Consider the following 26,851-nt stretch of genomic DNA (forward strand, 5'->3'; position numbering starts at 1 on the left):
GAGGAGCACATTGGATCCTTCAAAGATACTAAAAATGTTCTGTTAAGATAGATGGTAATTACTTGGGTGTTTATTTATTCTTTGGTATGTATACTTCACAATAAAAAGTTTTTAGAAAGAGGCACTTGGTATCATTGCTTTCTTTCTGCTTAGTGTCTCCACTGCCTCTCCTTGGGTAAATATTCTTTTTATTTCCTCCAGTTCTAGTAATTTCTGTTACCAAGATATATTTCTGTTGTCACTTCAAAGCTAAGTTTTGGTCAGGAGAAATATGAATTTATATAGGACAACCAATTTTTAAACAGCTTCCATTTTGTTCTAAATGGGTCTTTTATGACATTAGCAGCTCTCTAAATATTGTAGCCCACTGTTTTTCAAATATATTTAGTTTTATTTTGAAAAGAAATCTTATGTCAATCTCTAATATTTAAAATAGATAAAAGCAGAGTTGCCCTGGTTGATTGTATTCAGTATCTGAGGAATCCATGGTAATGCAGTTTGAATGCCACTGTTTTGGTTTGTAACCTAACCTGCAGGCTGAAGTAAGGTGATAATCCTTTACTATTTTCATAGAATTCTGACCCTTGAGACTATTCAAACATTAATTCTCCTTTGCTTGGAAATTTAATTCTGAGGTAAGCTGTTTTTAAAGAACTGAATATTACTTGTATCCCATGGTAGATATCACTACAGTATACCTGAAGCTTACGCTTCTGTTGCAAAACATAGCTCTGCTAGGCAGAACTAACCTGCCCCTGGTGGCCTTGTGAAAGGCCAATGAAAATATACACAACTGTACTCTCCCTACAGACCTTTTGACTTCATGCAAGGTTCTCCCTGATGTATGCCTTAGTTTGGATTTGGAATTCCTAGGCATTGCTTAGCTGCTTTATGGACTTCTGGGGGAAAATGTTGGTTCCAGAGGTAGCAGCCATCCTTCTTGTGGACATTGCTAAGTTTGGTGTTTTATTTTTGAGCTAAAACTGTTCCTCCTAGTTAGGGTGAAACATTTTCAGTAAGTCAGACATGGAGCCAGAATCTCTAGCTGGGGTTTAATGGTATTGACGTTTGTTTTTAAGCAGCCGAACCCTCTCTTGTAAGGAAATCATTCCAGGAAGCTAAATAAGAGAGTTTAGAGTCAGAGTAGGGGGTTGGGGTTATCCCCAACTCCTCAGTAAGATGCACCCTTCCCCAATCTGTCAAAAATTTTTTTAATGAAAATAAACCTTAGAGAGGTAAAGTGGCTTGCCCAGGAGCATACAGTAAATTGGTAACAGAGCTAGGCTTTGAGCCCAGGTCTTATACCGGATTGCCTGACTCCTAGCCTCGGGTTGCTTTTACTAAACAACACTGCGAATTCTATACATATCCATCTAAGAAAATTCTTATGGTATTTCTTCTCACTTCTTACCAGTTTTCTAAGTAGAGACATTAGAAAACAAACAAATAGCATGTAAACGTGAACATTCATACGTGGGTGAGGATCACTTCTTTTTGCTGCTTGCAGGTCACTATGACAAATGCGTGTTCGCCCTTCGGGAGGAGAACAAGAGTGACATGAACACTGTACTGAACTACATCTTCTCTCACGCTCAAGTCACCAAGAAGAATCTTCTGGTCACAATGCTTATTGTGAGTACCATTTTTCAGAACCTGTAAAGATGGTTGATGATATGAAAAAAGCATTTCTCCTTGTGACAGCTGTGGTCAGAGGAGAAGCTCCTGCCTTTTGTGATTGTGGGATGAGTGGGGCTTGGGTTGTAGATTAACAATTTCTCCTATCTGTCTTTGTCCTTGACCTTAAGGAACCTGCTCCAGTCAGAAAAGGACTGTTCTGCCAATTGTGCATATAATCTTACATGGGAACTCAAATCTCTTCGCTCTGCTTAGAGATGCCCCATGCTTCCTTATTCCTCTTGTCACTAGTGACAGTAGCTTTAAAATTTAGTCTTATCTAGCCAGTGTATACTTTTCTGTTATAACGCTTGTTTGTTCCATGAATGCTCTCACATCCAAAACTGAATAACAAAAAAGCAACTGTTAGAAATGTAGTACTGTTCCTCCCCCACCAAAGAAATTTAAATGTATTCCTCATCTTCTGTGGTCCCTTTCTGTTTTATTTACATGGACATCTAAGCTCGGATTATTGTATTGGTAGTAGCTTTTGTCCCTATAACCTAGTAATATGAGAATTAGTAGAAAGAGGGAAGGAGAGGTGAGACTAGTAAATGTGAATAGGACTGATGTACATGTGACCAGTGGGTAGAATTTTTGTGGACTTAAGGATTTTTAAAGATGATTTGTAAGTTCTCTACTGCTCGGTTTTTCTGGTTGAGTTAATTCTAGGAATCAGAGAACAATAGGACTATTCTTAGAGCCCCTCTACCCCATGAGCAATTAATTGCCTTGCTGCTGCATGTTTGTGTTTTTTGGAGACTATAGTACCTTTTTGCTCCTGTGCTTTTCTTCCTTGTCCCTTTGTGGAATTGGCATTCTTGGTACCTTAATTCCCTCATTTCTTCTTGGAGGAAAAAAAGACTATAAATCTTCACTGCTATTTTTTATTTCATGGTTCGGAATGAAGGGAAACTATCTACCTCACATCTCTGGTTAACAACAGTGCCACTCACTCAGTTATCTGCCTAGCTGGCTAACTCTCGAGGATATAACATTTTTTAGAATAGCCACTTAAAAAAATACGTAATCACAGGGAGAGTTCATTGCCTTTGCTACCCTAGAATGGCTAGATGGTGGGGAAACCAGAAAATGCATTTGAAAGGAAAAAACAATAACAGCGCAATGTAATATTTCAACTTCTCCAAGTGATAGGTTTCGGCAAAGAAGTGATATTATCTCTGGCAACCTGCTGATTTTCTTTTTCTCAATCAGAAAAGGGAAGAAATCTCTGACTAATTAGATTTTTTTCCTTAAATTTTAATAAAAGGATTGCTAATTCTCATTTGGATAAAACCAAGACTTTCTGGCAGAGAAAGGTAATGATGAGGGTGTGGAAGAATTTGTCAGTTTGGACCTAAAATGGAGTAAAATTTGCCTTTTTAGGAAGCTAGTTATGGTGAGTTTTCATTTTATTATGATTACCTTTTTAAGGACTTAACGGTTTTTATGCACTAAAAATAGACCAAAGTCCAGAATCCTTGGAGCTGCAGAAGAGTAATGATCGTCCAAGACTGTCGCTGGGTTTCTTAAATTCTAATTTGTAAGATATAGGGGCCCGGCTCGCTCCTTTTGCGGAGTGATTGTAAGTAACGCTTGCCTTAAGAATCTCATTATTGGAACACGGAGCCATATTTCCTCTGAGAATTCTGGAGTAGCTTTGAGCTGGGGCTGTTCATTTCTCAAGTAATCACGCTGGTGTGATGGAGAGAGAAAATGGCAGCTGTTCGGAGCTCAGGCCTTCAATTTTCTTCAGAGTCCAGTCACTCAAGTGTGTAATTACACGGGGGTGCTGCAGGGGCGTTGGGCCCTGTCAGAGAACTGGTTTGAGGCTTTGCTTTCTGCTTTTGCCAGTCAGGACAGGCGTACGCCAATGGGACTCTGACTTGCTGCTGTTCTTATTTTTCCCCACCTTGTCATCCCGATTACTTCTTACCTGCATGGATAGTAGCCAAACTTTCTTTCCAACAGGCTGAGCTCTTTGGAGAAAAGAGCTGTTTATTAATGTTTGGGTTTAGATGAATAGGACGGGGAGGGATAGGGAGAGAGGGAAGGAGGGAGGAGGGAGGGGAAGGGGAGGGACGAGGGGGCGTAGAGAGAGGAGGAGGAGGAGGAGGAGGAAGGTTGAAGATGTGAACCAGAAAGATGGATTTGTCCTTTTCTTTATTTTGGCATTTCACATTTATCTTTAAAAAAACAAAGGGAAACTTCGTAAACATCTCTAGGCTTTTATATTCTTAAATTGCATTTGAAATATCAGTTATTTTGCCCTCATCTCAGAGATTTGGAAATCAAGAAGTTAACTGCTCTGCTTGAGCTGAGGGCCAGCTAGCAGGGACTTAGGGAGCAGGAGCGAAGGCTGGAAAAGCGCTCCGTTCTGATCTGCCTTCTTTGGCAGCGGTCAGGCCCTCCACCCCACATCTGCATTAATGGTGGTAACTGGGAAAAGCCATTTTAGTTGTTTGGATTTCTCTTTCTGTAGGTCTTACTCTCTTTTATGGATAACAACTGGATATGGTAGCATTCGATTCCCCCAGCTGTGTTCTCTGCTGGTTCCCCTTTCTTTGCTTACCTTGGCTTCCTGATCAATGTTATGTGCCCAGCATTCCAATCTCTGCTTTCTAGAAGTGGGACTGTTGATGGTGTGCTTTGCTGAACTAGATGATGATTTCTGGGGCTTTGGAACCTAGGGGGAGGGAATCAAGAAAATCAGGCTTCTGTGAATCAGTGTTGCAGGATGTGGGCTGCTCCGAGGAAGCCTTCCTCCCCTCTGGGTGTTAGCGTAACTTGCCTACTGGTAACTTGCCTCATAGACTCTCTAGCAAATTTCTTCTAATCTTTTGCTGTATCTGGAGAGCAAAATATCAAGTAAAATGTTAAAGTCCTGTCAAGTTTTCTCTATTTGGAGGAACATTCTGCCACAATGAAAACAAAGCCAGTAAGTTTATTTTTTGAAAGTTCTTCTTATTTCTTAATTTTATAGGAAAAAGCTTAGAACATTGTTTAAGTTTACTTAAGAGATATTTAAGGGACTCTTTAACCAAATTGAGCAATTTTGTGTCAATAAAAAGTATCAACATCCTCACAGCTGTCTAGATGGCAAAGTATGTATCCTATAGCCACCTTGATTCTGAGTGGTCTTCCCCTCACTACTTCTGTCTTATTTCTGGTGTGGTCCACACGAATGTAGTATAATCCATGCTTCCTTAGGAGTAATGCCATGCCTGTGAGCCTCTGATTTGGTTCAGATAGGGAGCATTTAAAATGCCTATCAGGGCCTTCCCTGGTGGTGCAGTGGTTAAGAATCCGCCTGCCAGTGCAGGGGACATGGGTTCTAGCCCTGGTCCGGGAAGATCCTACATGCCGTGGAGCAACTAAGCCCATATGCCACAACTACTGAGCTCGCGTGCCACAACTACTGAAGGCTGCGTGCCTAGAGCCCATGCTCCGCAACAAGAGAAGCCACCGCAATGAGAAGCTGGCGCACCGCAACAAAGAGTAGCCCCGCTCGCTGCAACTAGAGAAAGCCCGCACACAGCAATGAAGACCTAGCACAGCCAAAAATAAATAAATAAATAAAATGCCTATCAGCCTCCTTCCTTTTTCCTCCCAACATAACTGCAAATAATTTCGTTCAACGTGTAAATAATGGAGAAAAGTCCCAGTAAACCCAGGTTTACTGAATAAGGGTTATATTAACATTTCTTGTTTAATCTGTCCCACAACATCCTTGGAAGGTCAGAAATTCTAGCTGTGACTGGAAGAAGCTTCCAGTCCATTTTTGATATTGGGATTGGTGCCTCATCCAGCTGAACAGTAGTTAATGTCTTGAGAATATTACCCATTACGTCACATCTTTTCATTTTGAATTGCCTTCAAATCTTAGGATGCTAAGATCAAGTTGGCTATATTGGGCTCTCCTGGCAGTCAGCTACATAACTTTGGCTACGGTTTTGACACTGAAGCATGCTTGTTATATTTCTGCAAATCTGAACTATTCCTTGTGGTTAACCACCATCTAGTTTAAGAATGAAAACAAGAAATAACTGTGTGGTACCAATCTTAACCATTATTGAATAATTTTCACTTTGGCTTGCAGATTTATGCAGGTAATCCCCAAATCAGGAGGTAGACTCATTAAATGAACCTGCCTCTATACACTGAGGAAACATAGGCTGACACCATCACCATTTAATGTTACTGTTACAAAATGTTCACCAGAGTTAGATGGTGATGTTGGGCTGTCCAGTTGCCCAAAGGACATCTGTCTCTAGGCCAGAGGGCTGTAAACTTCCTCTTGGATGCTTGTATCTTAGGGTGGGTGGTTCTGATGAATGGAATCGTCTTCCATCCCTGGTGGTTTCTTTCACAGCTTGAACACTGTGTTCAGGTCAAAGACAGGAGAGGGTTGAGAAGGTTACACTACACACAGTTTTCTGTTGCACATCTTTTCCGAAGTACTAATGATGACAACAGAGAAAATAATATTTGAATGGGAAATTTCCAAGTCAGGATAATTTAATGGAAGTAGTGGTTTATTCATACTGTGTTTGATATTTCACATGCCAAAAAGGTCAGGTTTCTGTACTTTATCACAAGGAGTCCAGGAGGATTATCAGTTGGTGATTGTGAATGAATAATTACTTCCCTATTATTTTTTCTAGTCTTCATAGTTCACTTTTCTTACAGAAAAGAAGCTTCTCTACCGCCTTTCTCACTCCCTCTCTCTCATAATGGAAAGATGAAATGAAAAAGTTTTTTTTTTTAAAGTAGTTGTGTGTGTGTGTTTTAGTTAGAATGTGATCTGTAGTTAGACAAGATGGTAACTCCATTTTTTAAAATTTATTTATTTATTTATTTATTTATCTTAATTTAATCTCAAAAGGTAAACCTGGGTTTCCTTTCAAGGGAAACCAGTCCATATCACATCTGATATAGGGTGGGTAGGTGGCTAGTGTTCTTATTTTGTTGTGTTGGCTTTTGCTGTTAATGTTGAGACTTTAGTCTATTTGCAGAACAGCTGAGTTCTATTACCCAGGCCATCTCGTAGGTTTTTGAACCTCTCAATGGGTCCATTCTGATGACTGAAGTAAGTACCTCAGAAAAGAGTATATTTTCTCTATTAGGAACATTAGGTAAAGAGGGATTTAGGTAGGAAAAGCTTATCATGGTTTCCCTACCCACTGTTATCTACCTATTCTTTCCTTCCGTCTTGTTACGGCCTTGTCGCTGGTGATTTGATTTGATTTTTTTATATATATATATATATCATCCCATTTCTTTTCTTTTTTTTAAACTATATTTATTTTTGGCTGCATTGGATCTTTGTTGCTGCACGCTGGCTCTTCTCTAGTTGTGGCGAGCAGGGGCTACTCTTCGTTGTGGTGCGCTGCTGGTGACTTTATTAAAATTCTGTTTTGCTCTTAAGTTCTCAATAAAAGATGAGACTTGGTTGCATTTTCTCCCTCCTCTTTGCTTTTTCCCCGGGATGGGAGGAATAGGTCCTTCAGTCTATGACTACGTGCTCAGGTGAGCCCTGGATTTATAATCACTTTCTTCTTCCACTCAGATGAGTGAATCCCTTGCGTTAAACAGGTGAAAACAATACTTGCACTTCCTTAACTGTAAATACCATCATGTGGTTTACGACTCTGGAGCACACCTCTGGTTGTGGATTGGGGAACCAGAAAGTATTTCCTGCTTTAAAATGTTTGAGAAGCTGTCTTTCCAGCATACCAGTGTTGAGTACTCCAAAACTGTTTACCCTGTGATGTGGAAGGTGGTAGGGGGTTGTAGAAAAAGCGTTTGGGGAAATGTATATTTGCCCCCAAAGCCAAAAGGCCCACGCTTCTATTTGTGCTGTGCTGGTAAAGGACTGTACGGAGTATCCCTGAGATGGGGAGGGTTAAAGATGAGATGGAGATTCTTCAAGAAAAAAGCTGATAATCCAGGAAGGAGAAAGATTAAAAGGCAGCAACAGGAAGCCTTTTGAGATCTGGTTGTCTTTCATGTCCGATTCAATAGTTGGGTGGGGGAGAATAAAAATTCACTAAAATATAAAGGCAGTTATTTCAAACTCCAAGTCGAGGGAACTATGTGATGTGGTATTAAGAACTACTATTACTGGGCTTCCCTGGTGGCGCAGTGGTTGAGAGTCCGCCTGCCGAGGCAGGGGACACGGGTTCGTGCCCCGATCCCGGAGGATCCCGCATGCCGCGGAGCGGCTGGGCCCGCGAGCCATGGCCGCGGAGCCTGTGTGTCCGGAGCCTGTGCTCTGCAACGGGAGAGGCCACGGCAGTGAGAGGCCCGCGTACAGCAAAAAAAAAAAAAAAAAAAAAAAAGAACTACTATTACAGCTAGCTCTGTAAATTTCAAAAAGGACATTTATAAAAGTGCATCTGCAGTTTTTTTCAGCTTAGATGAGAATTACATGGATAATGGATGAATTTAGGGAATAAACTGATACTGCCCTGGAGAAGAAATATTTTTCCCAAAATATGAGTTTTTTTTCTTAAAATTTTTTAATTTTTTGGAGACAGAGGACCCAAGTCTGAATTACACCATGGATTGTATAGTAGGAGCTTGGTTTTTCCCTCTAATCCATCTAAGGATTCACCATGTTTAGGTGTCATGGAATGATTCTTGGTACAGCAAGAGGATAAATGATTTGTCAGAATATGAGATGGTGTTTTTATTTAGCATGTGTTTATAAATGAATAATTTGTGCTTATGTTTCTGTTTTGCACCCTCCTGGGATGCTGAACATTTGGTTTGTGGAATGAAAACCACCAGGAGTGTTTCCTTTTGCCTTATTCTGCCTTCTTTCCAAAAGTGGGAGAGGGAACAGGAAAGCTTTTAGTCCCTATATTATTTAAAACCTCTTAAAACTTTGAGACATCCTTTGTTATTTCTTAGCGAGAATCCCTCGACCCCTTTTAATGGTCTCTAATGATTGCTATTGCATGTTTAAAGTCTAGTGTTGATTTATAAAGAAATACATTAGGAATTTAGAATCTGAATGGCTGAGGAGTTTGGGCTTCTCCTTGGCAGCAGCTTCCTCTGGGATCGCCAGGGAAGTACCCCTCTGGGATCTCTTTACCACACTGTTTAGGATAAAGGTAACAGGACATTTGCATCTGAGTAATCTAGCTGTTTACTTTGTTTTTACTCCCTTTTCCCATTTCCAAGTTCTCTCCACCTCAGTTCTTTTTAACATGGATATGTATGTTCTTTGTCACATTAACAATTAGGATCAGTTGTGTGGCCGGGACCCCACTCTCACTGACGAGCTGCTGAATATCCTCACGGAGCTAACTCAACTCAGTAAGACCACCAACGCTAAGGTGGCGCTCCGAGCACGCCAGGTAAGGACATGTGTTGGCTGTCCGGAGGGAGGAATGGTTTTCATAGACTGGGCAGTCCTAGATGCAATGAGCTCTTCCTCCAGCACCTTCCAAAAGTCATGCAATTTCCCATGTATGTCTCATTGCCCTCAGAACAAACATTCTCACGTGGTATATGTTTTTTAAAGAGAAAGGAAAAGATTAACATTAAGTTTCTTTAAAACAGGAGCCCTCTAGAAGCTAACACAACATTGTAAAGCAACTATACTCCAATAAAAATTAATTAAAAAAATAGAAGCCCTCTCCCCATTATAAAATCCTGTTATTATTCCCTACCCTTCCTAGTAAACTAGGGTCACGTGGAGGAAAGGAGACTGAGGGAAAGCAATAGGTTTAATATTTCTTACTTTCCAAAGGGAGCTTAGAAGCAGGTGAAAACTTTTAAGTGTATAGGAAAAAATCAAGTGTGGAAAGCAAGAAGATAACGAAATGAATCTTAGGTGCTAGCAATCAGCACAACCCCAGAGCAGCCGAGTTTCACCCTGTAGTCTTCATTTCCATTCCAAAAGGTTTCAGCGGGGAAGCCAGGAGTTGGCACTCCCTTTGTGTTCCAGCGCATGGGCATCGACAAGGAAGCAGCATTTGAAGCTGTTCAGTGACCTTCTGCTTTCTCTACAATTGTATCCATGTCACTGAATTACTGCAAGTTATTGAACCTCTCAGTGACCTGCTGAGGTTATTCAGGTCCTACCGTGTCCCTGTTTGTTTGTGACACTGCTTTCACTCTCTCTGCCCGTCACATGCATTGGTGTTACATCCTGACACCTCCTCCTTGGGACTGAGTACCTGGGGTTGTCGGAGCAGCTTTTCCTAGTCTTTCGCCTTCAGAGTTGCAAAAGGCTAGCTCTGCTACACCCACCTTCCCCACAGCTGTTCCCTGCCAGACCTGACTCCCCATTCACAGCTGGTCATGCAGCCCCCAGGACTAGCAGCTCTGCAGTGGTAAATCACATGCACTGATGGAACTTGATTGAAGCTGTTTCTTCTCCCTCCCCCTCCCTCTGCCCCCACGGGAAATCGCTCACAAGCAAATCGTGGTGAGAGTCAGCTGAGATGCAGTATTTGGCGGCCTTGGCTTTACGTTACAGGACCCAGAAGTTGTTTTACGTGGTCTCTGTTTTATCTTTGATGCCTGCACTTACAGATTTATATATATTGCTTTTGTATCAGAGCTGCCTAATAGGAGCCTAGAATAATCACTCCCTCAGGAACTTACGCCTCTTATTGTGCTCTCACTCTAGGTTCTTATTGCCTCCCATTTGCCATCATATGAGCTTCGCCATAACCAAGTAGAGTCTATCTTCCTATCAGCTATTGACATGTACGGACATCAGTTTTGCATTGAGAACCTGCAGGTATACATTATAGCCCTTTGCTGCCACTCTGCACTCTTGTCCCCTTTACTCCCAAGCATAGTTTAAGTAATCAGTCAGTCAATTTTGATTTTCTGTGTAGTGAAGTTTCATACCTTGAATTTCTAAAATGATTTATACTTATGTGTTTTTTCTGCATAAAATGCTGTTAGAATTGTGGCTTAGCTTAAAAATTGAATAGGCCTGCCTTGATAGAAGTGTCCTAATGAAGTCTTCACCTCTTGTGCTTTTATCTAGAAGGTATCCTAGGACAGAATGAAGTGGTAGCACTGGTTGATTTCTGATATTTGAATCAGATGTATAAATAGGTAGTTAGTCTTCTACAGGCAAAGCTACTTAAATAATCATTTAATTTTATTTTAATGCTTACTGTTAAGCTGCATACAGAGCCAATTTTATAAAAGAATATTGGCTAATTTTACTGCTAATTCAAAGAACCTTGACTATTATTTTTAAAACAAAACCATTTTGTCAGGAATGACTTTCTATTTTTCTACTTGGAAATAATGATAATATTATTATACCTAGCCAAGGGAATCTTCAGGGTTTCTATCAGATTTCGTTCTGGGGAAACTAAAGAGGGGGGAGGGATGTTTTTGCTTATTTGGTTCATAGTTGAAATAGAGGGTTCAAAAATCTATGGCTTACCATAGTGGAGTAGTGAGACAATATATTAAAAGTTAAGTACGGATATGTGTCAGAAAGGATAATAATAGCCATAAACACTTATATTAGCATATAATTAAGGCACTGTTAATGCATTAGTCTAAGAATTTTACGTATATTAACTCTTCAACAGCCCTGTGAGGATAGGTATTCTTATTTTCCCCATTTTGTAGCTGAGGAAGCTGAGGCAGAGAGAAGGTAAGATCATACGTGACCTTCATAGACAAAATTCTTAAGTTTCACTAAATGCTTCAAATGCTAAATATTGTCCATTGGAATTGTTCTCTTATGGATGTAATGGTTTAAGCTTGTCTTTGTACCTTCCAGAAACTCATCTTGTCCGAAACATCGATTTTCGATGTCCTACCAAACTTCTTCTATCACAGCAACCAGGTCGTGAGGATGGCAGCTCTGGAGGTAGGTTCTCATAGTAACGTGACATGACCTTTTTCTCAGTTTCTGGCTGACTCCTTTTGTCCATTTGGCTATTGTTGTCAGTCCTTTTTCTTTGGCCTTAACGTTGGTTCTCAAGAGTAGAGAACCTTCCTCTTTTCCTCTGAAACAAATGGTCTTGCTTTTACTCAAGTGTGTCAACTCAACTAATCACCAGTTTCTGGGCTCCACTCACAGGAAAATAGCTGCTAGCATTTTTCAATTCTACTTACCAGGTATTTGAATTCTTCCATTTCATAATGATTAGGATTCCTTGTTAACACAATAAGTGAAAAAATATGTGGCTGATCAGAACAGTACCATTTTGTGATTTGGGCCAAATAAAATGGATTTTAGTTATATTCTGAATTGTCAAGCAGTTCTTATGAACTATTTTGGCATGAGAAGGAAAGTAATAACATTTAATGAACTGGGTTTTAGGTGCTTTATTTTTCTCATTTAATCCTATAATTACTTCATAAAGTAGAAGAAAGTGAGCCTCTGAGAGGTTAAGTGACTTGCCCAAATTCACATGGATAGTAAGTGGAAGAGTTTGCATTTGAACCCAGGTCAATCTGACTCATGACTTTTCTGTTTCCACTACAGTACACTACCTCATTAGGCACAAAAATTGCAGGCCCCAAACACTGCTGTAAAGTTGCGAAGTAGATGTTTTTTTTGAAGATGAGGAAAAGGAGTGTCTTCAATGATTTTATGTGATATGATACCACTACAGTCCTTTGCGAGCTCTTTTGGGTTACTTTTTATTTGTATTCTGTGGGGAGACTGTAATGTATGCTGCTCAGTAAATATCAAAATTTGAAAATATCTAAGTGTTCTACAGTGCTTTTATGCCATTTAATGCAAAGTCTCCTGACGTACCTCACATGCTGATGTGTCTCATTTTATGTGCATGGCAAATTAGCTGTGAAGTACATGAGGTTGGACTGACGGGTTTTCCTGAGACGTAGCCTGTTGCTGTTTCTTTGAGTCAAGTTAGTGTATTTGGGATAGTGTATGTCAACTTAACGCCTTCCTGATTTTGTCTAGGGTTTGGGGGATATAAACACTGTAAAATCAGTTTGGGCCAGTGGGAAAACAAAACAAAGATACAAGATAGTGAAAGAGTTAGACTGTACTTCAATTGTTTCTGTCTTCTATCTTCACTCCTCAGGTGGCCCAGAATCAGCACCTCTCATTTTTCTCCCTGTTTGCTTTTATTTTTAATTAATTAATTAATTAATTTATTTATGGCTGTGTTGGGTCTTTGTTGCTGTGTGCGGGCATTGAGTGGGGCTACTCTTCGCTGTGGTGCGCCGGCTTCTTATTGTGGTGGCTTCTCTTGTTGCAGAGCACAGGCTTCAGTAGCTGTGGCTCGTGGGCTCTAGAGCGCAGGCTCAGTAGTTGTGGCGCACGGGTTAGTTGCTCTGCGGCATGTGGGATCTTCCTGGACCAGGGCTTGAACCCATGTGTCCTGCATAGGCAGGCGGATTCTTAACCACTGCGCCACCAGGGACGTCCCTCTCCCTGTTTGCTTTTATTTTCTGTTGAAATCATCATGTGTAATGAATTAATAGTCATGGTTCTGTATACTCTTGTGCTAACTGATCAAACCTTCTCTCGAGTTTAGGTCAGTGTGAAGGGTTTATAGCACACCTAGAGGTGTCCAGCAGAGGAAGGCTAGCTTTGTTTCCATTTATAGTCATGGGTATAGTTTTAAGACTCCAGCTTTATTAATTAAAGCAAGGTATGTATGTACAGGGCTTTGGGACTTGTCACCACAGACCACCTTCTTCTGCATCAGACACCTCTTTTCAAGACTGTCTTTTTCCTGGGCTAACCATCTCTTAGTTTCTGTTTTTGAAGTGTATTTACTGAGGATTACTTTTTAACCAGGTGTATGTTCGAAGGGCTTATATTGCCTATGAACTTAACAGTGTACAACACCGCCAGCTTAAGGACAACACCTGCGTGGTGGAATTCCAGTTCATGCTGCCCACATCTCATCCAAACAGGTGAGTTTGAGCTGGTGTGTGCACCTGAGCCAACCAGAGCTCTATCAGGAGAGTTAAAGGGAGGGTGGGGGTGGGTAATGTGTGTGACCATTCTGTATGGTTTTTTAAGCTAGAAATGTAGAGCAGAAAATGAACATGTTTAAACCATGAGAAGAAGAGCCTCTTGGTATCCATTTCTTTTTTTATTTTTTTGATCTTTGATCTGGAGAGATAAAGTATGGTCTAATTAAGAGAAGTTTAGGATTACTCCATTCATTTTCTGTTTTTAGAAATTTATTTATTTATGGCTGTGTTGGGTCTTCGTTGCGGTGTGCGGGCTTCTCATTGCAGTGGCTTCTCTTGCTCTGGAGCATGGGCTCTAGGTGCATGGGCTTCAGTAGTTGTGGCACACAGGCTCAGTAGTTGTGGCGCACGGGCTTAGTTGCTCTGCAGCATGTGGGATCTTCCCGGACTAGGGATTGAACCTGTGTCCCCTGCACTGGCGGGCGGATTCTTAACCACTGCGCCACCAGGGAAGTCCCTCCATTCATTTTTACTGATACTTGTATTCTGTCACTGAGGAGGCATAGTTTTTTCTTTTTTAAGTTGGAAAGAATTTACTGGCATTTTACTTGCTGGAATTTTGCCAGAAAATCACTTTTTTTTTTTTTTTAGCAGTTTAAATCAATGGAATATAAGCATATTTTGGGTGGAGTGCTTTTCTTTTCTATATGTTTGCTGTAGGTTAAGGTTATACCTGAGTCAATTTCATTATCTCCCTAAAAACAGACACATGAAGTTAGCAGTTGAAACTCAGTTTTTAAAAATCACACTTCAGAAAGCAAACTTAAATTCAAGTAAATTAATTAAGCCATGTTAATTCCACTAATTTTCCCTTCCTAAGCCCTTTAAAAAAATACAAACGTGCATATGTAAATTTGTTTCCAGTTCCAACAATAATACCAAAGTATTGCTTTGGTTTTAAGACAAAAATACTGTCTTGTAACCTCATTTATTTTTAAAGTATTCTGAGGCAGTGAAAACTTAGGAATTTCACCCACACATATGTTCATCTCCTCCTGTATTTTCATTCTTTTCAGTAATACCACAGGAAATACAAATAACCACAGCCAGTCTTAAGCTGCCCCCTCCATTTCTGCTTTATGGCCTTTGGTTCTTCACTTTTTATTTCAAAGTACTATGTCTTTGGGGATCCTTAGTTATAGACAACAGAAATGGTTTTGTTCCAAATTGCCACTTCACCCAAAGCAATAGAAACTCTTCCTAGAGACAAAGAAGTGTGTGCTGAGATTTGCAGCCACTGGATGCCACTGTTGATCCAGGAGAGGTCAGCAGATGTGCAGTAGCATCTTCAGAAAAAGTACTTGTCTTCTTTGTCTGAGAAGGTCCTTTCACTTCTCTACCTCGAAAATACCTTATGGCTGGCAGAGAAGAGCATATATCCTTGATTTAGCAAGCATCTCTCGGTACATTTTTGCCTCCATGGATTTCAGAATCTCATTTTCTAGAAACGAATGGCTGTCCTTCAGCGACCAGCGAGGTACTCATGGCACACGTGGGCTCGGTGCTCAGGCTTCTTTCTTTTCCTGCGGTCCTTGAATAATTGTAGAGAACTACATGCTAAACTTAATGCTCTTTGTAATTCTCGGAACATTCTCCTTTTCTTCCTGCTTTCTACTACCTCATTCCTTTGGGCAATGATTTGTAGTCAGGCCACAGAGCTGCTTGTGATTTCCTTCCTTCCCTCATTGCTCCCCTTGCCTTTCTGAATTGCTCTCCCTGTCCTACTTTTAAATTTGAGGATCTGTGTCCAGTTTGGTGAGGGAAAGTCGATTGGAAAATGAGAGACATGCTTCTTAACTGTTTGTTAAGAAATCGTATTCACCTTTCCATCTCAAGGGTGTGAACCTTGGTTATTGCTGATATGGTTTCAAAACTTGTATACGTGTCCCTCCCAACAACTGAGGTGTACACATTCCTCTGGATAAAGACCAGACCTGAACAGAACAGTAATCCTGTCATCTTTCTAAAGTCTTCCTTGGTTCTGTGTATACAGAATTATAAACTGCTGGATTATTATTATTATTGATGTAGATGTGAAGATGAAGATAGGGAAAATAAAGGAGGAAAGAGAAAATAATCTTTGTGGAAACCAGAAAACCATTAAAATTGCTTTAACGCTTTTTAGGTCTAAAATCCTTTTGTTAGTTTAGGAATAGAAGATGTATTATCAGATTTAATTACAGAATGCTATATTTAATTTTAGAGCATGGCTTATTCAGTTATTATAGATTTGCAACTTGAATTTAGTTTTGTAAGATTTTATATTTTCTTATAAATGTTTTTGTTATAATTTGGAGTTATGACCTTATCCTGACACCAGTTGGTGTACTGCAATTCAATTCTGACACTTACCACCTGGCGTTAGATCAGATGCCACTAGTTAAGGGCTCAGTTCTTCACAAAACTACCTCTACTTCAGATGTGGCCACAAGTTGGGTTCCCAGGCCACCCACACTTCTGACCAACTGGCTACAAATTTGGGGGTTCCCATGACCCCTTCAGGTTCAATAATTCACTAGAACAACTTAACAGAACTCAGCAAAACACTATACTTACGATCACAGTTTTTTAAATAAAAGATACTGATCAGGACCAGACAAGAGATACATAGAGTAAGGTTTGGGGGGGGGGTGGGTGGGTCTTGAACACAGAGTTCTTTCACTGTGGAATCAGGGTACCTCATCCTCCCGGCATATCAATGTGTTCACCAATCAAGAAGTTCCATTGAGCTTCAGTGTCCAGAGTTTCTATCAGGGTTTCATTCATTGATTTACTCATTGGCCATGTGATTAAACTCACTCTCCAGCTTGTCTTCCCTCCCCAGAGGTCCAGCTGACCCTCTAAGCACATGGTTGGTCTTCCTAGTGAGTAGCCCCTATCCTGAGTTATCTCTTCGCATAAACTCGGGTGTGATCCAAGGGGCTCATGAATAATGAAGGCACTTCTATTACTTGAGAAATTCCAAGGATTTAGAGTCTCTCTCCCAGGAACCAGGGACAAAAGCCAAATTCTTTATTATATCATAGGCCTGCAACCCTTACAGAAGAATTCTAGGGTATCTTAGTTTTAGCTAGTTTTGAGTCAAGTTCCAACTTTTTTTCTAACCTCAGTACTTTTGTTCTTTTCTGTTCTTACTGTTTTGAACAAGCAGGCCATAAACATTATTGTTTCTAATTCTACAGAAATAAATTACAGGAGACTGTCTACCAGTGTTTATTCCACTCTCAGTTCCTGTAAGGCTCAAGGACAGTTATGTCCACTAACCTCTAGATCAGTGATTCTCAGAATTATCTGCAAAGTATTTTAAAAATACACATATGGGTTCCTGGCTCTTAAGATTCTGATTAATTTTGAACCAGAGTCCAGGGGACCACTTTTTTTTTTTTTTTTTTTTTTTTTTTTTGAGGTACGCGGGCCTCTCACTGTTGTGGCCTCTCCCGTTGTGGAGCACAGGCTCCAGATGCACAGTCTCAGCGGCCATGGCTCATAGGCCCAACTGCTCCGTGGCATGTGGGATCTTCCCGGACCGGGGCACGAACCCGTGTCCCCTGCATCGGCAGGCGGACTCTCAACCACTGTGCCACCAGGGAAGCCCCAGGGAACCACTTTTTGAAAAAGCTTCTCTGATAATTCTGTTGACCATCTACAATTGAGAATCACTACTACTAGACCAGCACTGTCCAATAGAAATATAATGCAAGCCACATATGTAATTTAAAATATTCTAATGACCATATTTAATAAGAAACAGACAGAATTACTTTTAATAACATTTTATTTAACCCACTGTATCCAAAATACATTTTTTTTTCTTTTTGGCTGTGCTGCATGGCAGGTGGGATCTTAGTTCCCCAACCAGGGATCAAACTCCCACCCCCTGCACTGGAAGCATGGAGTCCTAACCACTGGACTGCCAGGGAAGTCCCTCAAAATACCATTTTAATACGTAATAAAAAGTTATTAATCAGATATTTTCCATTCTTTTTACAAAGTCTTTGAAATTTAGAGTGTATTCTCTACTTCCAGCATGTTTCAATACAGGCTAGCCATATTTCCAGCACTTCCTAGCCACATGGACAGCTCAACTGTAGACCAAGAATTAATTAGGACAATCACACTGAGTCCTCTTTGTTTATGTTAATGGTAGTATCCCTAGGAGAGATTTTTTTTTCTTTTTACAAACTTTTATTCTTATGTTGCTTATTCTTGGTAGTTACAGCAATCATCCACTTCTGATACTGTAGATATACTACAGTATTTTACACATGCTTTAAAAATTGCTCAGTGAGAACAGAGAACAGGCATATGAATATACATATTTTACATATCTCATGCTAAACAGAATTTTATATTTCCCCAATATTATATTTGGGGTTAACAAACCAAAAATTCTTGGGGGAGAAAACACATACATTCTTTAACCAGTTTTTGCATTTTCTTTCCTGGTAGTTGGTCTTCCCATTTCTAGCCAGACATTCTTTTTTTTTTTTTTTTTAATGTTTATTTATTTATTTATTTGGCTGCATCAGGTCTTAGTTGCAGCGTGCGGTCTCTTCGTTGCTGCGCACGGGCTTTTCTCTAGTTGTGGTGTGTGGGCTCCAGACCGCGCGGGTTTAGTTGTCCTGCAGCATGTGGGATCTTAGCTCCCTGACCAGGGATCAAACCCGTGTCCCCTGCATTGGAAGGCGGATCCTTTTTTTTTTATTTTTCTACATTTCTTCTTTTTTTTTTTTTAACATCTTTATTGGAGTATAATTGCTTTACAGTGGTGTGTTAGTTTCTGCTGTATAACAGTGAATCAGCTATACATATACATATATCCCCATGTCTCCTCCCTCTTGCATCTCCCTCCCACCCTCCTTATCCCACCCCTCTAGGTGGTCACAGAGCACCGAGCTGATCTCCCTGTACTATGCAGCTGCTTCCCACTAGCTATCTGTTTTACATTTGGTAGTATTTATAAGTCCATGCCACTCTCTCACTTCGTCCCAGCTTACCCTTCCCCCTCCCCGTGTCCTCAAGTCCATTCGGAAGGCGGATTCTTAACCACTGGACCACCAGGGAAGTCCCCAGACATTCATTTGAAGTAGACTAAACTTGTCCAGCAAGTCCTTGGGAGTATCTTTCTAAGCTGTATTATCAAAGCAAGACTACAGTCTCTTGTTGTGTATGGGGTCATCTGGTGGAATTCTATTCCTGTGGTTTGTTTTTGACTAGTGATTTAGCCCCCGTGGGTGGGGATGAAACATGGCTCTTTGTCTGCAAACTGACAACAGCAGAGTATTTTTTCAGGAAAATGCCTTAGATGCCACTTGGATTGAAGACCGTGTCCCATTTGCACGTTTTGATTTTTAGAGAAGCAGGCAAAACACAAGCAGCTGCCATTGCTAATAAATGGAGCAGCCTCTGAGAAGGGAGAAGAAACCCTCTTTTTAGCGCATTTGGGCAATTAGCCCGTGGCCAACATGTTTTGGTACCTTTTTGTTTAAATTCATTGTGGGACTTTGTATTGCTTGACATTTTCTTATTCTTAAAATTTTTTTAAAAATTTTATTGTGGAAAGAACATTTAACATGAGATCTACCCTCTTAAATTTTTAAGTATACAATATATTATTGTTGATTTTAGGTACAACGTTGTACAGCAGATCTATGGTGCTTATTCATCTTGTGGACTGAAACTTTTGACATTTAGTTACTTTGTGTTTCAGTATAATTTGACTGTTTTTTTCTAATACTCCTCACAATATTTAAAAAAAAAAAAAAAAAGGGCAGCAGATGACTAAACAATTTCTTACCTCTGTGACTTTCTCATTATCCTTCTTGCTAGGCAGGCTTCAGCCAAGTTATGTTATCTACTTCCTGATCTTCTGTGTAAGACTTTCAAATTTTTTATGGGAACTGTAGTTGCAACTTATTCGGCATCCTCAGGTCTTATGCACCAGAGGATCCAGATATTAGAGCTTTACTAAAGGAAGCTCCTGGCCTAGATATACCCTTTTCTTCTTAAATTCCTTTCACTTGAACAGCAGCTGCACTTGACTTAAGCATAGTAGGAAACCTATATATTTATATATGGAACACCTATATATATGGGAAATGTGTGGATTTTTTTTCCTTCTTTATCTTCTTAGCGTATAAGGACTATGTCCTATTGTATGTGAATTTTTTTGAGGGGAGGGGATTTTTGCTGTCATTTTTTAAAGGTGATTTGTAGCCAGTTAGCAATTGTCCTTAGAGGAGAAATGAGGGAGTTTCTTCAGTCTTTTTCTTGGTGCAGGAGTAGTCAGGATAGCTGGTCTGCACTAAGAGAACATTTTATTATTATTCAGACTTTTAGGACTTAATTCTTTTGTCTAAGATTCCATCAGGCCAGCTCTTTAGTGAGTTCAACCAGTATTTTACATGGATTAATCCTGGAGCTCAGACTGTTATCGTTCAGCATTCCTTTTTCTCTGTCTTCTTCCAGCGAGGCTCAGGTTTTAGAGCCAGAGGTGGTGTGTGTGTGTCCATTCTGAAACCCTAGTTTTAGCACTCTGTGGTGCTGGTGATGGAAAAGCTTGTTACACTAAAGCCTCTTCCTGAATGTATTTTTGATGATTCATCAAATCATTTGACATTCACAATTTTACTTAGCTTTGGACATATTAAGTAACTCAGGATAATCTGGAAACAAATAAGTTCTTTAGTCAGCCTATGTATTTGATCTTCTAAAATATTTATACAAACATATGTAAAGTATATTATCCCATAAACTCTGTGGCTGTGCATATGGCTGTGCATATTATGACAGTCTGGGAGTATGAAATTTAAAACTCCAAATGATTTTCATAAGTAATACATATTAGTGAACATAGTTCATTTTTTTAAACTTTTAATCTGTGATGCAAATAAGAAGCACCACAATTGATGCAGAAGATGGAAGTCCATTTTGTTGTATATTTCTGTACATACATGATGGGTGAAGACTTATTGGTGTTTATTTCCACCTATTTCTTACATGGAAATCCATACTTTAGTTAATTTGAGTTGCACTGCACTTTCTCTGCTATTTGCTCCTTGTGAATTTGGCCTTCTATGTTATAAGGTTTTAATTCAAGCATTTTCCTCTTCTCCTGTCTCGCATCCAGAAGAGGTCGGCTGTGTTCTCCCCCTGATACCACATGTTTTGGCCATGACTGAGTTTTGGCTGCTTGGCACCTTCAGAGTTTAGCTGTTGGTGGGTGGTCTCTGGACCTTCTTTTCATGAAGAAGGTTGTGAGGAAGTTTAGAAATCAGAAGCCTTCTATGGGGCTAATCGGCAGCCCATTGCCATTCTTGAGGATTCTGATCATCTTTGACACCTAGAGATTAGACCCTTCTTTGGCTCGTAGGGAGACACTCAGAAGTCATCCAACTTGCAGCATTTTTTTTTAGCAGTGGGAGCACTTGGTTGTAGTTAGCAGGCCAGAATGAGCTATAAATAAATAAATAAAACTCTACAGTGCTTGTTGCTTCCTTCATGCAGGGTAGTCTGCTGATAAGATGCAAGCATCTGGCATAAGAGAAGATTCTCAGCAGGTTTAAGTGCTTTCCTGTATCCATGGCTCAGCTTCTGGTCTCTGCTGTGTTATTTTGGCACTCTAGCCTTGGAAGATTGGAGAGTCGAGTTTAAAACTCTCAATATATCATTAGGGTAGCCCAAGGTCCCTTCTTGTCAAGGAAGACTAGCTGATTCCAGGGGGAAGGAAAAGCAGAATCTAGGGCACCTGTAAATCCCTGTAGTTTTGTGCTGTGGGTTTGTAGCTAATTATATAGCAGGCAATAGTAATATGTTGTAGCTCTGTTGGCATACTTGTTTCAGAAAGAGCAAAATCTTCCAGCAGAGCCAAGAAGGGGCTTTAAAGGGGCTGCCAGTGAATGAAGCAACGATCATTTTATTGTAAACGAAAGCTCTGCAGTGGAGTCCGGGCATCTGAGCTGCAAGGAGGTGGTGGGGGAGATGCCAATAGAAATACATGGTTCAGATGTGTTTTACAGCTCTTGATCTGGATTCTCCTGCAGAAGCATAGTCACACAAGGAGACCACCACTGGTCACAGCCAGTCAAATTGCTGTTTCTCCTATGGTACTGCTGTTAGTGACTGCTAGTAGGTTATTCAGCCGACCTCTTCTGATTCTGCTTTGCTGCCTGATTTCAAAAGATTTGCCCTATCCTGGCTCTCAGTTACAGCTTGATGTAACCACTGCTTGTTTGCATGCATCCCCATCATTTTCATATAGGGTCTTTTTTTTCCCTTCCAGTTAGAAGGCAAAAGAATCAGGAGCATTTTTATATGATAAAAGATTTATGTAGGGCCAGCTAGAATCAAGCAAAATGAAATTCAGCTGGAAGGGATGGTTAAAAGGGTCAGAGAACTTGTGACTGCCAGAGAAGTTGGTGTTCCTTAAAGAAAAAGGGTTCAGCCAGCAGGCAGCAACTCTGACTTTGCTTTCGTATTGAAGCAGGCTCTCCAGCCATTCTAGGGAGGCAGGTCAGTAAAATCAGAGGTGACTTAATGCCGAGCACCTCAGAATTCAAAGGATTTCTCTTGTCCTTTTTTAAATTTAGTCTATATTGATGTGGAATGCTAGCCTCAGGAGCTGAGATGAGAAAATGCCAGGTCTAGATTTTGGTTTTTGGCACCATATTTAACAGTGTCCTTGGAAAGCTTCCCCTTTGGTTTCTCAGTTATCCCATCTGTCAAATGAAGCTAATCTACTGGAAGGAAAATGATTCTAATATTTTTCACAACATTGTGAATGAAGATTCATCGTCGTAAGTGCTCTGAAGAGCCTAAACAGGTGTCTTACAAGTGAATTTATACTCCTTTTTTGTATTTGAAAATGCAATTGATTGCCTTATCAGAGATTGAGAAATGTGATTATTTTTGCGTGATGAGTATGCAGTGAAATGTGGCAGATTTTATTTTATTTTTAGCTATATAAATGGGATATTTGACTCATACAATCTTTACGTTAGTTGGTTATTTTTGTGCAGACCACTGAGCTAGCTTTCTACTGTATCACAATAGTGTGCAGTATGCCACATCGGTCATTTTCTTAAATTGATCAAATAGCCCCTATATAGAGTTACAAAATATACAGATGATTGTTATGGACATGGCTAAGTATTTACCTGGTAGTAGAGAGTTTAACCTTCCTTCTCTGCTTGCCTCCCTGACAGACCCACAGAATCATATTCTATTGATACCAAAGGGGATAAGCTGACTCTAAACTTAGCTCTTATGTGATTGATTTGAGGCCAGTCCTTTAAAAACTGGAGATGTTGGGAGTTTTGTTCTTATCCCATACTGTGTAGATGGTGCATAATTCCTATAACAAAGCAGCAGGGGGCTTCCCGTGAGAGCTTGAGGATTGCTGATGGAGAAGGGCTGGCTTTTTCTTGGTGGTGTTCTTTTCAATTCAGGCCTTTTTCTGCTGAAAACTTGGCCTTTATCCTGTGAAGACTCCCTAAGGGATTAGAGTAGTCACAGAAGCAGTGAGACCATTTTATTAGTGTAAAATATTGGTTAACAGTTGAGAGAGATTATACTGGTTTCTAAATTCGAGAACCTGGATGGAAGGAGCCTGAGATTGCTTTGGTTGTAGGGTTCTTCTCTCTGAACTGAGGCTTATAGTTCAGAGACTGTGCAGGTCTTTAGACTCCTTTTTATATCTTAAAAGGAAGACTTTCCTATATTTTCATTAGCATTTACTGTTAGTTTTCTGCTTCTGCTCTAGAACCTGTGCGTACTTTTTGTTTGTTGATGAGGGCCAAGTGCATTATAACTAAGGACCTCTTGTAAAATGAAACTCATTCCCCTGAGTGAGAGGCTCAAAGACTCCAAACGGCAAAGGTGCAGGTTTTTGCACTCGGAGGTGGCTCTTGCCGCCTTATGAATTTGCTCTGTGATACAGGTTTGATGCAAAGAGCGTTGCTACTCACAAATCACGCGAGGTATACAGTTTGTGTGCAGCGATATGTCACAGCTCTTTATTTATATGGCCGGCTCAGTCTGTTCTGCTCCTTTCACTGCCATGGAAAGTGCATCATTTTCCTCCCACTCTCCTCCTTCCACATACCATCAGCACCACCCACTATGTTCTGCCCATTAAGTCCCCTGTGTGCCAGAAAAGCCCAACAATGATTAAACGCTGATAAGAGCGTTAGAAAGATAATCAACCCATCAACCCCCTTATAGGACTCCTAAATTGTGGGTGGTAAGCATAACTTTTTCCCTTTTAACATTGAAAATAAGGGTTTGATTTTTTTTTTTTTCAGTTGAGGAAATGACTGAGGTCAAATTAAAGTGGGAGGGGGGAAGCGTTGGTGTCAAAGACCAAAGAGAATGCAGGAGACTTGCTTTTCACTTTCCATTCTTATCCTCGTCTTTCTTTCACGATGTGGAAATATTCTTTCTCAGGAAACTCTAGGGCTAGCCAGATTTAGGTTAAGGTTTTATTTATGGAAGGCCTAGAGATTTTAAGCTTACAGCAATTTTTAAAAGTCATTATTTCCCTAAATTCATTTCACTTAAAAAATATTAATTAATTCATTTTTAACAGTCTATACCACTCTAGTCATAGAATCATTAATCATCACATTCCTGCATGCTTTTCAGTTCCTTTAAGCTCCTATGGCACAGAGTACACTCCTTTCCTACACCACCTCCTACCCCATCCCAGCCCAGTCTACAGGAGGAAGAGCAGGGTTAAAGAGAATTAGAAAAGGGAGCTGGGAACCCAGATGCCCGGCTTCTTTTCTCTAGAGGAGAGTTTGTAGCTTCATCACACATCCTAGAAAATCAATTAAGGTGGGAGAGGCTGTGGAATCAACTTCTCAGGACCTCCTTATTGCATTTTTAGTAAAATAAGAACAAGTTAAGAAGATTCTCTAAGAATTTTGTCGAGAATTATATTTCTTGTTGAAGCTTAAGATAATATACCATATTATACAGCTTTAATTTTCATGAGCCTGTGGTTTATCCTTACTCCGAATTATTTTTTTGTAATAGAGCTATAAAAAAAAAACTCCATGGTAAATACATTTTGACCCTTTCCATCAACAGCTGCTGTGGTGAGGTAGGTCAGGAGGCATGCCTCTTTGGAGGCACCCAGGGGGTTGAAGGGTAATGAGCACTTAATTATGTCTGCCAAATGCCAGAGCTGCCAAACTGGGGCTCCTCACGACTGGTCTGTATCTGCTCTGACAATTCTTTTATTATGGCTTTCACTAACCTATCAATAACTAACTGTGGTTGTTTAATTACAGGGGGAACATCCCCACGCTAAACAGGTACCGTATATTTAGTTTTTTTTGTTTTTTGTTTTTTCTCCAATTAAAAGCACCTTTTAGGAAAATCAGGGGAAAAAATAACACTACACTTGACAAGCTAACATGTTATCTTTCTGCTAGGGAGTCCTGAGCTCCCCTTTGGACATACTAAATTATTTTTTCTGTTTGGAAAACATGCCTTCAGCTTTTCTTCAGCCATTCAAAAAGCAATGCTTGAAAAGCCTCAGTATGGAACAGCTCCCGTCTAGCTGTGTACAGTAGGGGAATCCTCTGCCCAGTGTTCAGCTTTGCTGTAAGCATCTTATTTTGCTAAGTTCTCTGTTTGGGGCTTTCAGAGGAGAAACCCTTACGGTTACTCCTATCCTGGCAAATTGTTCATCAGTTTTTCAATTTATAGTTTCTCTAATTTGCTTCTCCTTTTAAAGGAACACACATGCAGAAATAGCTGATCTCATGTTTTATCAGTTTGTTAGCTATTTTTCTATAAAGTGTTATGATGCTATGAAAGTCAAGTTTTATTTCAGACCTGTAATGAGATTACATTGGAAAAGTGTATCTGAAGTTTTGATGTGTGTAGCCCTGTGAAACGTTTCCAGACCCGTGTAACACACATGATATTTTAATATTTTGAGTTCCTTCTGCTCCTGAGCCAAGCAAGGCGACACAATGCAAGTTTGAGAGGATAGCAATTCTGACTGGAATCCACAAAGTGCTTAAAGCCGTAACACGTTGGAGCTGACGTCTTTGTAGATGATCAGTTATTTGTTGAAATATTTATAGGCTTATGTTTATTTTGTCCCTCTCCCTTTAAATATTAAGTAATCAAAACTGTGTATAGCTTTTGGCATCCAATTTGGATGGGGAGAGGAAAGGGAGTGTTTTGTTTGGTCCTCTTGTCTGCTCTTGAAGAGTGGGCTTGCTTCACTCCTGCTTGCCTTTAGCTTTCCTGGTCCAAGAGCATAGTAGTGGGGGAAACTGAAATGTGGGTATTTCCAATGGGGTTTGGTTGAGTGAAAAAGATTCTTAACCCCATGTTTGCCACAAACATAGACTGTTAGCGTCTTCAGAGGGGGTTCCCTTTAAGGGTTATCTGGATTCTCTTTCCTGTCTAATGCCAGGCAGGAAGAAAAGATACAATGCCTCACAAACTTGCTCCTTTACTAAATATATTTGGTGATCCTAGAAAAGGATGATAGCACTTCTGTGTTCATACAGGTCTGAATCCCAGTTTCTAGTAAGCACCATGTGTAAGACTTGCTTGATGTGTGTTTCATTTGTCTGTTTCATTCATGATATCAATGGTTTCCTCTCCCACTCTACCTTCTAGTCCCTGGTACTGTCAAAAGTTGAAGTACTTTTTCATAGTCATCATTTACCAAGGGAATAAAAACCGGGAGTGTCAGTCTTTAATAGTCTGTGTGAGCAGCACTCCCATTCTGTAAAAAAATTCCATTGCCTTTTATAATTACAGTTTGCAATAGAATACGGTATGTACCCAGATCTCTAGCCCACCTTGCTGGCTCTCTTGCCCCCTGCAACACTGCAGGCAGGGCACTTCAAGGAGATTTTTGAGCAGCTCCCCAGAGTTCAAGTGCCATTGCCTTGCTCTGAACGTGCTTCGGATCAGTATGCCAGTAACATGTCGGCAAGTCCTGGAGGCATCCTTTAGTTTGGTCCTTCCTAACAGGCTGTCCTGATTGACTGGGCATCACAAACACTTTACAGTAGTATTTATCAGTACATGCTGCTGAGGTGCATCAAGGAATATCCAGATTTCATTATGTTTTTAGATTGAACAAATCAGTTCTCTTTGAGCATCTCCATTTACACTTGTTTGTCATGCTTACACATACTTTGAAACCCATGCTCTGCCCTTTTGTATCTTGCTGGGATTCATTAAGGGCTTTCAA

General features: G+C 40.2%; 1 protein-coding gene across 2 annotated transcripts in view; it reads left to right on the forward strand.

The window, feature by feature from the left end:
* Nucleotides 1-26,851, forward strand: part of ACACA (acetyl-CoA carboxylase alpha) — a gene marked incomplete at both ends in the record, with an annotated part of 208,309 nt that overhangs the window by 134,605 nt on the left and 46,853 nt on the right. For both annotated transcript variants that reach the window (XM_079726304.1, XM_079726305.1), the window contains 6 exons: nucleotides 1,508-1,632; nucleotides 8,925-9,038; nucleotides 10,319-10,432; nucleotides 11,444-11,533; nucleotides 13,445-13,563; nucleotides 24,918-24,941. In XM_079726304.1, the coding sequence (XP_079582430.1) occupies nucleotides 1,508-1,632; nucleotides 8,925-9,038; nucleotides 10,319-10,432; nucleotides 11,444-11,533; nucleotides 13,445-13,563; nucleotides 24,918-24,941 (586 nt within the window). The remainder of the gene's footprint in view (nucleotides 1-1,507; nucleotides 1,633-8,924; nucleotides 9,039-10,318; nucleotides 10,433-11,443; nucleotides 11,534-13,444; nucleotides 13,564-24,917; nucleotides 24,942-26,851) is intronic.

This window comes from Hyperoodon ampullatus, assembly GCF_949752795.1.
Source record: "Hyperoodon ampullatus genome assembly, chromosome: 19".
NCBI classification, from domain to species: Eukaryota; Metazoa; Chordata; class Mammalia; order Artiodactyla; family Ziphiidae; genus Hyperoodon; species Hyperoodon ampullatus.